Source organism: Amblyraja radiata, chromosome 25, assembly GCF_010909765.2.
Source record: "Amblyraja radiata isolate CabotCenter1 chromosome 25, sAmbRad1.1.pri, whole genome shotgun sequence".
Taxonomy (NCBI): Eukaryota; Metazoa; Chordata; class Chondrichthyes; order Rajiformes; family Rajidae; genus Amblyraja; species Amblyraja radiata.
In genome coordinates, this window is record NC_045980.1 from 23,875,212 (window position 1) to 23,888,795 (window position 13,584).

Below are 13,584 nucleotides of genomic sequence, written 5' to 3' on the forward strand. Positions count from 1 at the left end.
GATGCACTTTTTGATTTTCTAACTCAAAGAACTTCAAACATGCACTGAATCTTTGTGATATGTTTGTTTATACGACTAAAATGTGGATATATCAATGAGCTTTATGATAAATGAAACATTTTGGTTGGTGAAATGTAGATAGCTACTTGAAACAGTTGTGGGTGCAGGTAAAACCGGAACAAACACCTTTAAGTGTTATTAAATCCCTTTGACAGTAGCTTCATTATTACTGATACTGCCGACTGACAAGCACTAAATTAACTATATGTATCCATGTACAAGACGCTCATGCAATCAAAGAGATGATAACATGGCTAATAGCTACTTACAAACCAGAGTCAGTCAGATAGTATGAAAACAGACCCTTTAGCCTTGTGGCTTGTACCGACCTTCAAACACAAAATTTGTATCCTACCCACATTTCCATCAACTCATATTCTCCAATTTGCCTACATACTAGGGTAGTTTAGAGTGGCTAATTAACCTGCCAAATTTATAAACTACCAAACTGCATGTAGAGCAGTTACTGAAAAAAAAAGCCTTCAAGACGGCATTAAATAACATATAATTCAGTTCAGTGAATATGTAGAAATAAGACACATACAACTCTCCTTTAGTTTCTCCTTGTTGGCGGTGAGACTGGACAGCAGTGGTTTCACATCCACATTTGCTTTCCGCAGTATTTCTAAAATATCAACCTTTTTATTAATATCCTTATTATCGTCTCGTGATTGAATGGGAGCAAAATAGTTTCCAAGCTGCGTAACAGGAGTTGGGATCCTCTGCTCCAAACCTGAGCCCAAAAACATGTTAGATTTAGTAAACATATTCAGGACTTCAACATTAACAGCTTAAAATACAAGTTAGTTTATTCAATACTATTTGGAGGTACTGCATTGTCAGGTTGAGATAGTCAAGTGTTGGTGTGTGTAGGAGCAAGTTACCCATAAGCACCATTTCTAAACACCAATATTTGTACAGTCAGGATCAAGAACTACGATCCAGACATCTACAGATAGATGCAGCTTACCATAAGGAAGCCATGCTAATCTATACCACTTTTGTTATGCAATTTGCTGTTGTGCCAAGACATTCTCCCACTATGTAGTTATGAATATGTAGGAAGGAACTGCAGATGCTAGTTTAAACCGAAGATAGACATAAAAAGCAGGAGTAACTCAGCAGGACGGGCAGCATCTCTGGAGAGAAGGAATGGGTGACGTTTTGAGTCGTTTTGATCTGAAACGTCACCCATTCCTTCTCTCCAGAGATGCTGCCTGTCGTACTGAGTTATTCCAGCTTTTTGTGTCTATCTTCAGTTTAAACCAGCAAGGGGGAAAGTCTCTTCTGACACAAGGTTGCAGACACAGAATTGACTCTCTCTGTGGATGCTGCTGGACCTACTGAGCCTTTCCTGCAATTTGTTGGTTTTGGATTTCCAATTTGTTCTCTTTTTAAAAATGTTAACATTAATTTATGAGATGCTAAACCAAAGTATTTGCAATACTAGTTATTAGTATTTTTGACTGTTTGCTCATTAGAACTGGGTTACTGGATTTATGCCACAGAATTCACAAGTACATAGACACAAAAAGATGGAGTAACTCAGCGGGACTGGCAGCATCTCTGGAGAGGAATGGGTGACTTTTGGGTCGAGATCCTTCTTCAGATGAAGAAAGGTCTCGATCCGAAACGTCACCCATTCCCCTCCTCCATAGCTCAGCCCCTCGAATCTTAGCAATATCCTCAATACTTTAATTATATTTCAAGTAATGGGCCTATTTGCTTTGGCTTTGTTACTCCGTTTTAGGCTACTCAAAAGCATTACTCGAATTTCACTCTACTTCATGCATTACCCCAAATCCTATGCTGAAACGTGTGCTGCTTATTCCAATATCATTGATTAAATTTAAATTTATGTTTTACAGTTCTATATTATCCAAGATTTAAAAAAAAATCTCAGCTCTATCCTCCAAAGGAATTCATTGTTGAACAGTGGGTTATAGGAAGAAAACAACCATATTTGCATCGTTTAATATGGAGAGCAAACTAAAACACATCCACAAATAAAGACACTTGCCAGCAAGTCTCTCGAGTTCTTCATGTGGAGTAGATCGCAGGCTACTTGAACGACTACCTGGTCTACTCAAGTTACTCGAGAACCATTGACTGAACCGGCTAGATGACACAGATCCTTCACCAAGCACTTCTTCAATCATCTAGTTAAAAGAAAAATCTAAATTAATGCCACAAACAGGCCAAATGTAATGAGGAAGTGACATAGAAGAATTTTGAACTTACGTCATTACACAGCCCTTTGGCGCTAAATTTTGAATTTCCCCAACGGTAAATGAGGCTGCTGACTGCATCTCCACCTCGCTGCTTGGTTGCTTTCCATAATAGGGCAAAAAATAAAATCACCCGTCCCCAAATAATCATAACTACACATTAGTGATGGGCATAACAAGTACATAGTTGATATTGGCATTCCTAATTTTTATTCTTGTATTTGTGAATGATATTTCAACAAATCAGTCAAGTACTAAATATTCAGAGTTATCGTTTCCAAGAGATTATTGGAGGGTTCCTGCTTGTCCTGTAACATTAGCATGGATGTATTGGTAGCACTTATACAACAGCTGTACAGATTTAACCATCCCAAACAAAGCAACTATCTTGGTCCATTTATTCAAACTTGAAGGTTTGTGAACACTTAGTTTTGACATGCCACAAAACTAAAACCAGATTTACCCATCCCCCAAAAAATTGCAAACTTTATTGATGCAAACATCTGGTGTTCACATTTGAACAGTAACAAAAAGTAACTTGAAGCTTGGTTGAGAAACTTCTCCAACCTGCATATGTAAAATTTGCAGAGGTTACATACATTAGTAGATTAATCTTTCAGAAACTTGGACCATAATTACATTCGAGTTCAAATGTTGTAGTCAAGCTCCACAAAGCAAAATGGATTGCTCAAAACCCAAATCAGGGACTCTCAAAACATGTTAAAAGCTGCTGATTGCTGTACAAACTCAACTAATGATGGTTGGATGATGGACCCAATTTTCCTAACTTAATGAATGTACTTCATCTCTCGTCTCAACATTTTCATAACCAATACATGGATGGCTACCAATGTCAAGCTAAATATTTCAGCAACCACACTATCCAATACTGGCACCAACAACTAGATAGAATTTAAGGCAGTTTTATGAAACCAGCCGATCTCCAACCCAAATTAAAAAAGTTTATTGATATGAAAGTCAACCCTACAGATGCTGCCCAACCCAAGTATTTGTAAAATTGTATAATCGTAATTTTTTTCATCAAAATAAAGTTATATTCCAACCTCAATTTACACGCTCTTAGTGATTTTGTACCACCCCCCCCCCCCCCCCCCCCCAAGACTGGAGATATTCACATTCTACAGACTATTTTGAATTGACTCTTACTAATGTCTATGGATTCAAAATAAGCATTGTATACAGATCCACCAGAGCTTAGTACAGCAACTGCTCTTCCCAATGCTGCAAAAAAAAAGGGGAGGTGCAAATGCAGACCTGCAATCGTTCATCATGCTCAATGCAGCCTAAACTTAATAAAGCAGTAATTTGGCATTTATAGGTGGGTGTATTAATGCAGACAATTCTTTTCACTTTGCAATAAACTATTCTAACACTCATTACAAATTGTAGCATGGGTAGAAATGAACCACCACCTCAAACTATTTTATATTAACTACCTGACATCTTTGGACAGGTCAGTAGATATTTGACATCAGTATCTATCAATTGGACTTGTTACCACAAGGTAGAGTTTTGTCTGGGCATGAACAATTAACAAAAATACTGTTACAAATAAAAGCAATCTGAAAGCTTAGAAATCAGAACTGAAGGAACTGGTACTCAGATTGAGAATGTTGTGCTGTCAACCTGTAAATGATTTAGATGGAATAGAAAGCCATGACAAGGACAATGGATAACAAGCAGCACCAGATTCAGGATAAAATATGGAAATGGATTCGCATTTAAACCAAAAGTGGAACTAGAAATGTTAAGGACAGGACATCACTTTTTAAAGTGATTAGAAGTTAAAGCTGGGAAAGTCAAAATTCTTGGAGCAGGTTATTACATGCAATAAGATTACTAGATACAGGTACAGAAAATAAAGCCAACACATGGCTGGTCAATTAAATGCAGGGATTAGGTCTATAAATGTGGAACTTCCTTTTCCAGTGCTAATAGCGTAAATCAGCAGCAACATCTTCCTCTCACCCGTGCTACTGACTACCCTAATGGACGACTCTTGGAGTCAGTGAGGGAGCACCGACTTTCCCAAGCCAGTGCTGGCTAAAATACAGCACAAGCACAGTCTCCATTAAAGTTAATTGCAACTCCCAGAAAAACAATTATTTTTAAATGATTTTAATTGATAGTGCTTTAAGTTTTAAATATTACAAGAAGAAAATTCTTCCAATGTTCTGTGTATAAAAGTTAGTAAAAATTCAGGGCTTCCACACAAATATTAAAGGCTCCAACCATACAATTTTAAGAGGCTGTGTAGAAGGCAGTGCGTCACAAGCTGTTAGAGAAGTTCTGAAAGTGCAGCCAGCTGTTTGTGCCCAGGCAGCATTTATGCAGTGCAGTCTTTTAAGTGCAAGGAGCTGAGATTCCAAGTAAAGACCTCATCCAAATAGGGAGAGGCAGCACAGCAGCAATTTCAAAACAAGATCTGTTCAGTGTATTTTTCCCCACAAGTATGATTTAAAATAGTTATGTTGTTAGCAAAAGGGAGAATTTTGTAAACAGCAATCGTTAAATTTTAAATGCAGAACCTTTGTTAATCACAGGCATTATGAGACAAGGTCAAACGTTTGTATATCTTTAGGTCATGGGATCAACAATTTAATTAATAGCAAAGTAGGAACCATAGGCAAGTATCCTCCTGACCAACATACCACATCTAAACAAAATCCTAACAACAAAGTACAATTTCCTTTAAATACCTTGTTACTTAGATCAACAGAAAGCCCAATTTAGTGCTGCATGCACAATTTGCATGGGCTGCAGTATTGCAGACAAATACATCAAAAAATAGAGGGGACAATGTTTTAAAAAACATTAGGGAATCAACTTATGAATGGCTGAAACCAAAACATTGCAAAGACTCAGGTGGCATCTCTGGAAAGAGAAAGGTTTGGGTCTATCAGACCAAGAAATGCGAGTTGTTTCTTTCCACAGATGTTGCTTGACCTGCTGAATGCACTTCCAGCATTTGCTGTTTCAGGTTTCCAGCATTTGCGGTTTTTGCTTTTAAATTGCTATGAATGCCTGGAGGATTAAGATTAGTGGAAGATTTTATGAAGTGCACCACCAGCAAACCAGTGAATCATTACCTTCCCTTTGAAAACATAATAATCCAACTACAGCTATTAGCTGTTGGTGGATCATTACACTTTATCCCAACACCAATAGTGCCAACTAACCGATGCTAGTCCGGGTACACTTTTTTCCATGTTGAAGAACTCATTGAAGTCAAAATCTCCCAGAGAGGTTTCTGGCAGGACTGCTTCCTGGGGAACTTCTTGGTCAGCTTCTGATGTAGCAACAGTAGATACCTCTGACGCTTGAACAGCACCATTGCATTCTACACCTAGAAAACAATGAACACTTTTCAGAAGTCTTAGGCCACCCGCTTTACTGCCACAGTGGTTAGCTGCAGTGTTCAGAATCAGCACAACTTAATTTAATTGAAGTTAGTGTTACTAGTTCATAAATTCATAAGTTATAGGAGCAGAATTATGCCATTCAATTCATCAAGTCTATTCCGCCATTCAATCATGGTTGATTTACCTTTCCCTCTCAATCCCATTCTCCTGCTTTCTCCCCAGGCCAACACGTACTAATCAGACAATCTCTGCCTTAAGAATATCCATTGACTTTGCTGCCACAGCCATCTGTGGCAATAAATTCCACAGATTCACCACCACAACTAAAGAAATTCCCCATCACCTTCCTAAATGTACATCCTTTTATTCTGAGGCTATTAACTCTGGTCCTAGACTCTCCCACTAGTGGGAACATCCTCTCCACATTCACTTCATCTAGGCCTTTCACTAGTCGGTAAATTTAAATTAGGTCTTAAATTACTACCAGCAAATAATCTCAGATTTGTTTCAACCGTGAAAACTGACCATTGCTGACCACTGCTATTGACAAACGAAACGTGCAACAGTATTTTCAAATAGCAAATCAATGGAATGCTAGAGAAGGAAACTGCATATATTCCTGCAGCAAGGCAACGGCTCAATTGACCAAATTACTTTTGAAGTAATGATACAGTTCAGTCTCAACTGTCCCAATCATTTTACAAAACCGTATCCACTTTTAAAAAGCCACAACCCATTCTTGATCCTTCAACAGGTATAAATAATCTGCTTTCTTGGACAGATCTGTTGCTAGAATATGGACACAGTTTGAAGCCGCTCGTTCTATGACGACTGCTCTTGGATAAACTAGATTTTTCCTTCATCATTTAATTTCCCCGTTGTGCTTCAAATCGTTTCTATCTTTTAAGTAGATATTTGGTTGCTCTTTCAAGAGGCACATTGGAAAATGCTTTGAACAGCCAACAATAAGAAGTTTATATGAAGGGAGAGGATTCTGAACAGAAATTGTTAATTGTTGGTCTGAGGATACAGATGAGATCCTGCTTGAGTTAGTTTACTGGTCCATATTCAAGGACTCCGGCTAACCTAAATGAAGACGCCACTGCCGTCAGATTTCATCAGTATGTGTGCAGAGGACTGTGTGCCAAAGTCAATCGTAGTGTTTAACAAGGGAAACCAAGGATGAACAGCAAGGTCCATTCCTGGGTGATGTTCAGGTTTGCGGGGGATCAAGCAGGACTATCCAAACCTGCAGAAAAAAATCTGGGTACGACCTTCACAAAGCCTTCAGGAATGCCAAGGGAATTCTTGACCAAGCTAGTGTCCCAGAATAATGCCACAGATACCCGTTGATTGGGGCAAGGTTTGTATGCTTAAATGGGCGACAAAGTAGTGAGACAGTTTCGCTGGAAACAACCCATCCTGCCCCAATCCCTTGGATTGACTTTGGCAGACAGTCCTCTGCACAGTTGCTGCTACCTGCTGGAGTGCCAGGCAATTACACTGGTTCTAGGTTCTCTGCAAACTGTCTATGAGCAATATGACCAACCTCTTAAAGCATTCATGACAGTGAATACCAGAGTCACTGGGTGGTGGTCATTAAGGCATACAACCTTTATTTTTCTTTGGCACTGGGATTTAAAAAAAAGTCATGTGCCTTAATGACTACCATCCAGTGACTCTGGTATTCATGATCATAAGTGCTTCAAGAGGTTAATATTGCTCAAAACCAGATTGCAGAGAACCTAAAACCACTAATCGCATGGTACAGTAGCAGGCACATGGATGTCATCTATCAATCCCTTCACTTAGCCCTGGAGCATTTGGATAACAAACACACCTATACAAGACTCCTATTTATTGATTGTAGTCGCCTTCCACACAAGTCCATCAAACTCATGGACGGAGTCAACAACCCTCTCTGCAGCTAGACTTTGCAATACAGCAGCACCACAAGAAAACAGGTCCTTCAGCCCAACTTGTCCATGCTGATCATGTCCCATTCGAGCTAGTCCCATTAGCTTATACCCCTTCAAATCTTTCCTATCCATGCACCCGACCAAGTGTCTTTTACATGCTGCTACAGTACTTGGAACTAACATACATTTATCATTATCTGTGATTTAATTCTGCACAACTCTCAATGAAAACATCACTTACCTTCTTTAAGGGTTTCCGATCGCTTCCTCCATCTCTTTGGCCGTCTTGGATCCTCTAATAGTACTTTGTCATCAAAGCCCGTCAGCTCTATAGTTTCTGACTGACTAGTAGGGCCAGCAGAGAACCATTCTGGCTCCTCTTCAGTGTAAGAATCATATCTCCTTCTCTCACCAAAAATACGTTTGCCATCACCATACTCCCTCTGCAGAAAAGGGAGACAACACGTTTAAGAACCAGACGGTTCCCCCAACATCCCCAAATTATGTGCTTGGTATATGATCAAAGGTAGAAGATCAAATGAAAAATTTAAATATGCAAAATTTAAAGCTTCACTCCCCGATGTGTATTTATCATTACAACAGGAAGTTCATAGAAACATAGAAAATAGGTGCAGCAGTAGGCTATTCGGCCCTTCGAGCCTGCACCGCCATTCAATATGATCATGGCTGATCATCCAACTCAGTATCCTGTTCTTTGGGTGTTAGAACTTCCAGGAACAAGTTTGAATGAATTGCAATCTTTAAAGCAAAACATGTATTGCTTTCGAGTATGCGCATCAAATTCCCTAGAATGATGACAAACTGACATCTTAATTGTTCAGATCAGTAGTTGTAAATGTAGTCATATGGCTGCTACAAAAAATAATGCAATGTTATTAAATTTAACACTGTGGTAAGTTGCCAGAGTCAAAGATGCCGTTAAGTGCAATATCATCAGGTTAAAGAATGTTGCCGTTTAACTCCTCAGCACAGCAACCACTGATTAAGTTAACTTTCAGAGGGGTCAAATAGCAATTATTCCCTTCTATCCGCCCAACCAAAAACATTCCACACCCTCATCCAGTGCCCACATGTCCTCACCAAACTACTACTGCAATGTTCTGAGTGTAACCAATTGGATTTTGGGACTGATGGTCTCACTTAGAAAGACAATAAAAACTCAAACTGTGCGGGGAATCCTCAAACTGTGCGGGGAATCTGGAGTAAATCTTACCCTAAAACGTTTTTCCTTGTAGTCGCGTTCCCTGCCTTCTCTGGGATCTCTGTCACGCAAGTCTTTTTCTCTGCCATCCCGGTCAAAGGTCCGTGATGTAATTATTCGCCCGCTGCCAATTCTACGTTGGCACCCCAACCCACGAACAGTTTCATTCTCTTTATTTTCCAATGGGCTTCCAGATCGTCGACTATTGGATGGATTGGTTACATGACAGCCACCACCAAAGCTTCGGCGCTGAGGACTGAGTACAACATAAATATCTTCTTCCTTTATTCTCTCTCGTGGATCTAGAATAAGAAGACATTTGATTAAATAGCTATTAAGGTGCAGGTTTCATCCCATACATTCAATACCAAATTCCAGCTTTATGTTAGATCACCTGTGGCTAAGCCACATTCCATGTCCAATACTAGATGTGGATCTCCTCAATAATATTGAAGGCCTCTTAATGCTTGACCTTCATTCAATGTCAACAAAATCAGGACCCTATCTCTATCATAACAGCAAAAGACTGCAGATAACAAGTACCAAACATGGAAAATCACACCATTTAAGTGTAATTGTATTTATATATCCTGTTTCCAATTGCAAGTCAGCTTTGACGCTATTCAGTCATTTAATGATATTCTTTCTGATTCTCTCTCCCCCCTCCGCTAGAAATTTTCGAAGTTTCAATGAGTACATTCAATAAATTATCAAATATAGGTCTGCTTGACTACTCAAGCCATCAGCTCAAAAATCAGTACAACTAACTTAACTACATCTTATGGTAGATGTACAAATGCACAACACTGCAGGTCTTAACCAAGCATAATAGTCATTCCTTGAGCTTCGAGGGCTTAGCAACAACCACAATTAACCTCACTGAAGCTCTTGACCAACCAGGAAGGACTGTAAAACACCCTCCTCCTCAGACTTATGTTTGCTTCATGGTGGCATGCAAGCAAGCTGATATTATGCAGACTTTGTTAAATGACGTTTTGTCATTTAGACTCTACAGTAATCTTTCTAGCTACAATAAACTCAAGCACTCCGCAGCCAGAAGTAGACTATTCAGACCTCCACATCAACTTGTTTTGTTCATCTATACTAATCTTACTTGACTACGTAAGGGCATCCTTCTATTCAAATGCCTGTCTGAATGCCTCTGAAACATACCAATTATATCCAATTCCACTTCTGGCAGCATGTTCCATCATTGAAAAAAACGTAGCACCAAAATCCTTTTAAAGCTCCTGATCATTTTTAAACCTATGCCCTTGATTTTGATGTCCATTACATCGGAAAAATGATTTGACCATTTACTCTATACTTCTCAGTCTTACACTTCTCTCAGGTCACCCTTCAGTCTCTAAGAAGGAACCGCAGATGCTGGAAAATCTAAGGTACACAAAAATGCTGGAGAAACTCAGCGGGTGCAGCAGCATCTATGGAGCGAAGGAAATAGGCAACGTTTCGGCCCGAAACGTTGCCCATTTCCTTCGCTCCATAGATGCTGCTGCACCCGCTGAGTTTCTCCAGCATTTTTGTGTACCTTCACCCTTCAGTCTCATTGGCTTCAGGAAAAACCACCCCAGCTTATCCAATTTCTCCACTCAACTGAAGTCCACTAGGATGTTGTCTGGATCGGAGAACCTCTGCACTCTTCCCACAAGTGAGAGAAGGTGAGTTCAGGGTCAACATGTTCCCATTGCAGTGAAGTGTAAGGCTGGCAGGAAACCCTTGATGACGAGGCATATTGAAAGTCTGGTTAGTGAAAAAGCTCACGTGAGGTGTACGCAGCTGGGATCAAATTAATCCTTTGAGTCTTGGAGTTGCAGAAGTACACTTAAGAGTCTCGCCACAATCCTGCATGGTGGTTTGACCCAGAGGTTAAGGATATAGGATCAGACACGTTGCCTAAATGGATCCAAAATCAGCTTGGTGATAGGAGGTATTGGGTGGCTCTTCTGATTGGAAGTATGGAACATGTAGTTACTGGGGGATTGGTATAAAAATGACTTGCATGAGAATGTATGTGATCAGATTCCTAGGTTGGTAGACAAAATGAAAATCGGTGCAGATAGCAAAGATTGCGGCTCAAGAATACCAAGTAACATAGATCAGTTGGCATGTTGGGTCGAGCAGTGGCAGATGGAATTTAATTCAGGCAATGGAGAGATTCACTAAATTCAAGTTTAAGATGAATTTTAAAAAAAATCTTGGGGGCATCTTTTTCAAGAGGGTGGTGGTTATCTGGAATAGACTGCCAGAAGTGGAAGTAGGTATGATTACAACATATATAAAGGCATTTAAACAGGCATTTGGATAGGAAAGAGACATATTAGGCCCAAAGTAGAATTAGCATAGTTACAGTGGTCAGCATAGGCGAGTTGGTCTGGAGGGCATATTTATGCAATACAGGTTTGACTACCACAAATTGGACTACAGAACAATAATGACCCCCTGAACTTACACACTTAGACCTAGACAACTTCGACACTCAAATTTACTAGGAAAATACCTGCAACATCTTCATAAAGTCCTCCTATTGCATTAAGCAATAGAATCTGTGTTTTGTCAGTGCTGTTTAAATTCCTGCAATTAATACAATATACAAAATACCACCTCAGAAACAAAAATCAAGAAAATGCTGTGAAGACTCCAGCATTGGAACAAATCAATAAATGTTTCACATCACAGACCTTTATTTTAGTACTTCAGAAATTGACATTGCCACTTACAAAGGGGTAATTTAATACTCATTTGTACAAAATGTTAGCCTCAGCCCTTTTATTAGCCAAGTGAACAGCAGTTGAACAATTTCAGCAACCCTCTGCTTTTCCTTACAAAAGAACATTGTCATGAGTTGAGGCAGAGCCAGGTTGCCCCTCAAGGATTGGATAAATACTCAGTACAAGTCAAAGGAAGATAAGTGGAATTTATCTTTGGTTGCATAAATGTGATCACAAATGCAAGGATTAAAGATTTCTAGTTTGCTGGTTGCCCCGAGTACAAGACAAAACACTTTGCAGCCTTGAAATCTGTTTAAACCATTTCTAGGCAAACAGTAGCCAATAAAGCCTGATTGATGACAATGCAGTTTAAATATACAATCCCTGATGTTGGATAGACAGATATTTAAACAAAAACTTAAAACTTTACCTCAGAAAGGCGGCACTGAAAAACACTCTGCATCATTAATTTAAAAACTAACCGGCATTTCTGTATAAAGTTGTTTCTCACTCATCTAATTTAACCAAATAAACCAAACCAAAGGCTAAGTTAATGGGCATAACTCATACACCTTAAAACAGAAGTGAACTGTGCTTCCATTCGACAGAGCACATCCTTCACTCTTTGCAAGGCATCTCACCGACATGCAATTCCTCAACTCTCATGCATAGTAATGACAGAAGAACTCAAGTTCCCAATTTCCTCAAAATTTAGGATATGTTAAATCAATATTCAGGGCATTTCAATGTGGGGTGGGGAAAAGGAGATTTGATATTTTGATTCAGAATCACTATAAAGTTATGATGGACCATTCTGTATTGCTCAAAATTCAGTTGCAAAACACCAAATTACAATTTAGGTTTTTAAGTTTACTGCTGGGCATTTAAAATGACCTCTTGCAACATCTGACATTTAAAGCTGCCAGCATCCTATGTACCAATTCCACAAAAGTGCATAATGCTTCCTTCATAAAAAGTATGAAACATACTTGCTCCATGTCAAAAATCGCAACAGTAAGCAAAGCCCCAATTTGGAGAAATTTGTTAATATTGTAGTGATGGATAAACATCCTGCTCCACAATATCAGAGGGAAGAGGGGAAAAAATAAAATAAAATGCAGGTGCAAATTACACAAGTGTATGGTAATCCATCTTAGAGAATGACATTGCTTTGATTCTGTAGTTTCCATATGGTTATATTTACAACGTGTTTGGCAAGCAGATAAAAGGAATGCAAGGGGTCCCAGGGTTATGTTTCTGAAATCTATTCATTAACTTTTTGCTGCATGTTGAAAATACACAATTTCCCCCAAAATAGTCTTAAGCCTTCAGGAGTGATTTGCAAGTAGACTGGAGAAGTTCAGTTTGTCTGACTGCAGTCTAGCTGGAGTGATGGGGAACGTCAATCTTTTTCATAACCAATACATGGATGGCTACCAATGTCAAGCTAAATATTTCAGCAACCACACTATCCAATACTGGCACCAACAACTAGATAGACTTACATCGGTGAGACCAAGCGTAGGTTGGGCGACCGTTTCGCCCAACACCTCCGCTCAGTCCGCAATAACCTACCTGACCTCCCGGTGGCTCAGCACTTCAACTCCCCCTCCCATTCCCAATCCGACCTCTCTGTCCTGGGTCTCCTCCATTGCCAGAGTGAGCAACAGCGGAAATTGGAGGAACAGCACCTCATATTCCGTCTGGGGTCCTTGCGTCCTTATGGCATCAACATTGAATTCCCCCAATTTGGCTAGCCTGTGCTGTCTCCCCTTCCTTCACCCTCTAGCTGTCTCCTCCCACCCTCCCATCCGCCCGCCCTCGGGCTCCTCCTCCTCCTCCCTTTTTCCTTCTTTCTTTCCCCACCCCCCATCAGTCTGAAGAAGGGTTTCGGCCCGAAACGTCGCCTATTTCCTTCGCTCCATAGATGCTGCTGCACCCGCTGAGTTTCCCCAGCAATTTTGTGTACCTTAGGTAGAATTTAAGGCAGTTTTATGAAACCAGCCGATCTCCAACCCAAATTAAAAAAGTTTATTGATATGA

The 13,584-nt window shown here is 39.8% G+C and overlaps 1 protein-coding gene across 2 annotated transcripts in view; it reads right to left on the minus strand.

Annotated features, from left to right (window-relative positions):
* eif4enif1 (eukaryotic translation initiation factor 4E nuclear import factor 1) overlaps positions 1-13,584 on the minus strand; it is a 42,748-nt gene that overhangs the window by 13,976 nt on the left and 15,188 nt on the right. The window contains exons 5-9 of one of the 2 annotated variants that reach the window (XM_033043479.1): positions 8,825-9,114; positions 7,832-8,033; positions 5,489-5,655; positions 2,081-2,219; positions 605-793 (exon numbers count right to left, since the gene is read on the minus strand). In XM_033043479.1, the coding sequence (XP_032899370.1) occupies positions 605-793; positions 2,081-2,219; positions 5,489-5,655; positions 7,832-8,033; positions 8,825-9,114 (987 nt within the window). The remainder of the gene's footprint in view (positions 1-604; positions 794-2,080; positions 2,220-5,488; positions 5,656-7,831; positions 8,034-8,824; positions 9,115-13,584) is intronic. The other variant, XM_033043480.1, reaches the window with a different exon arrangement.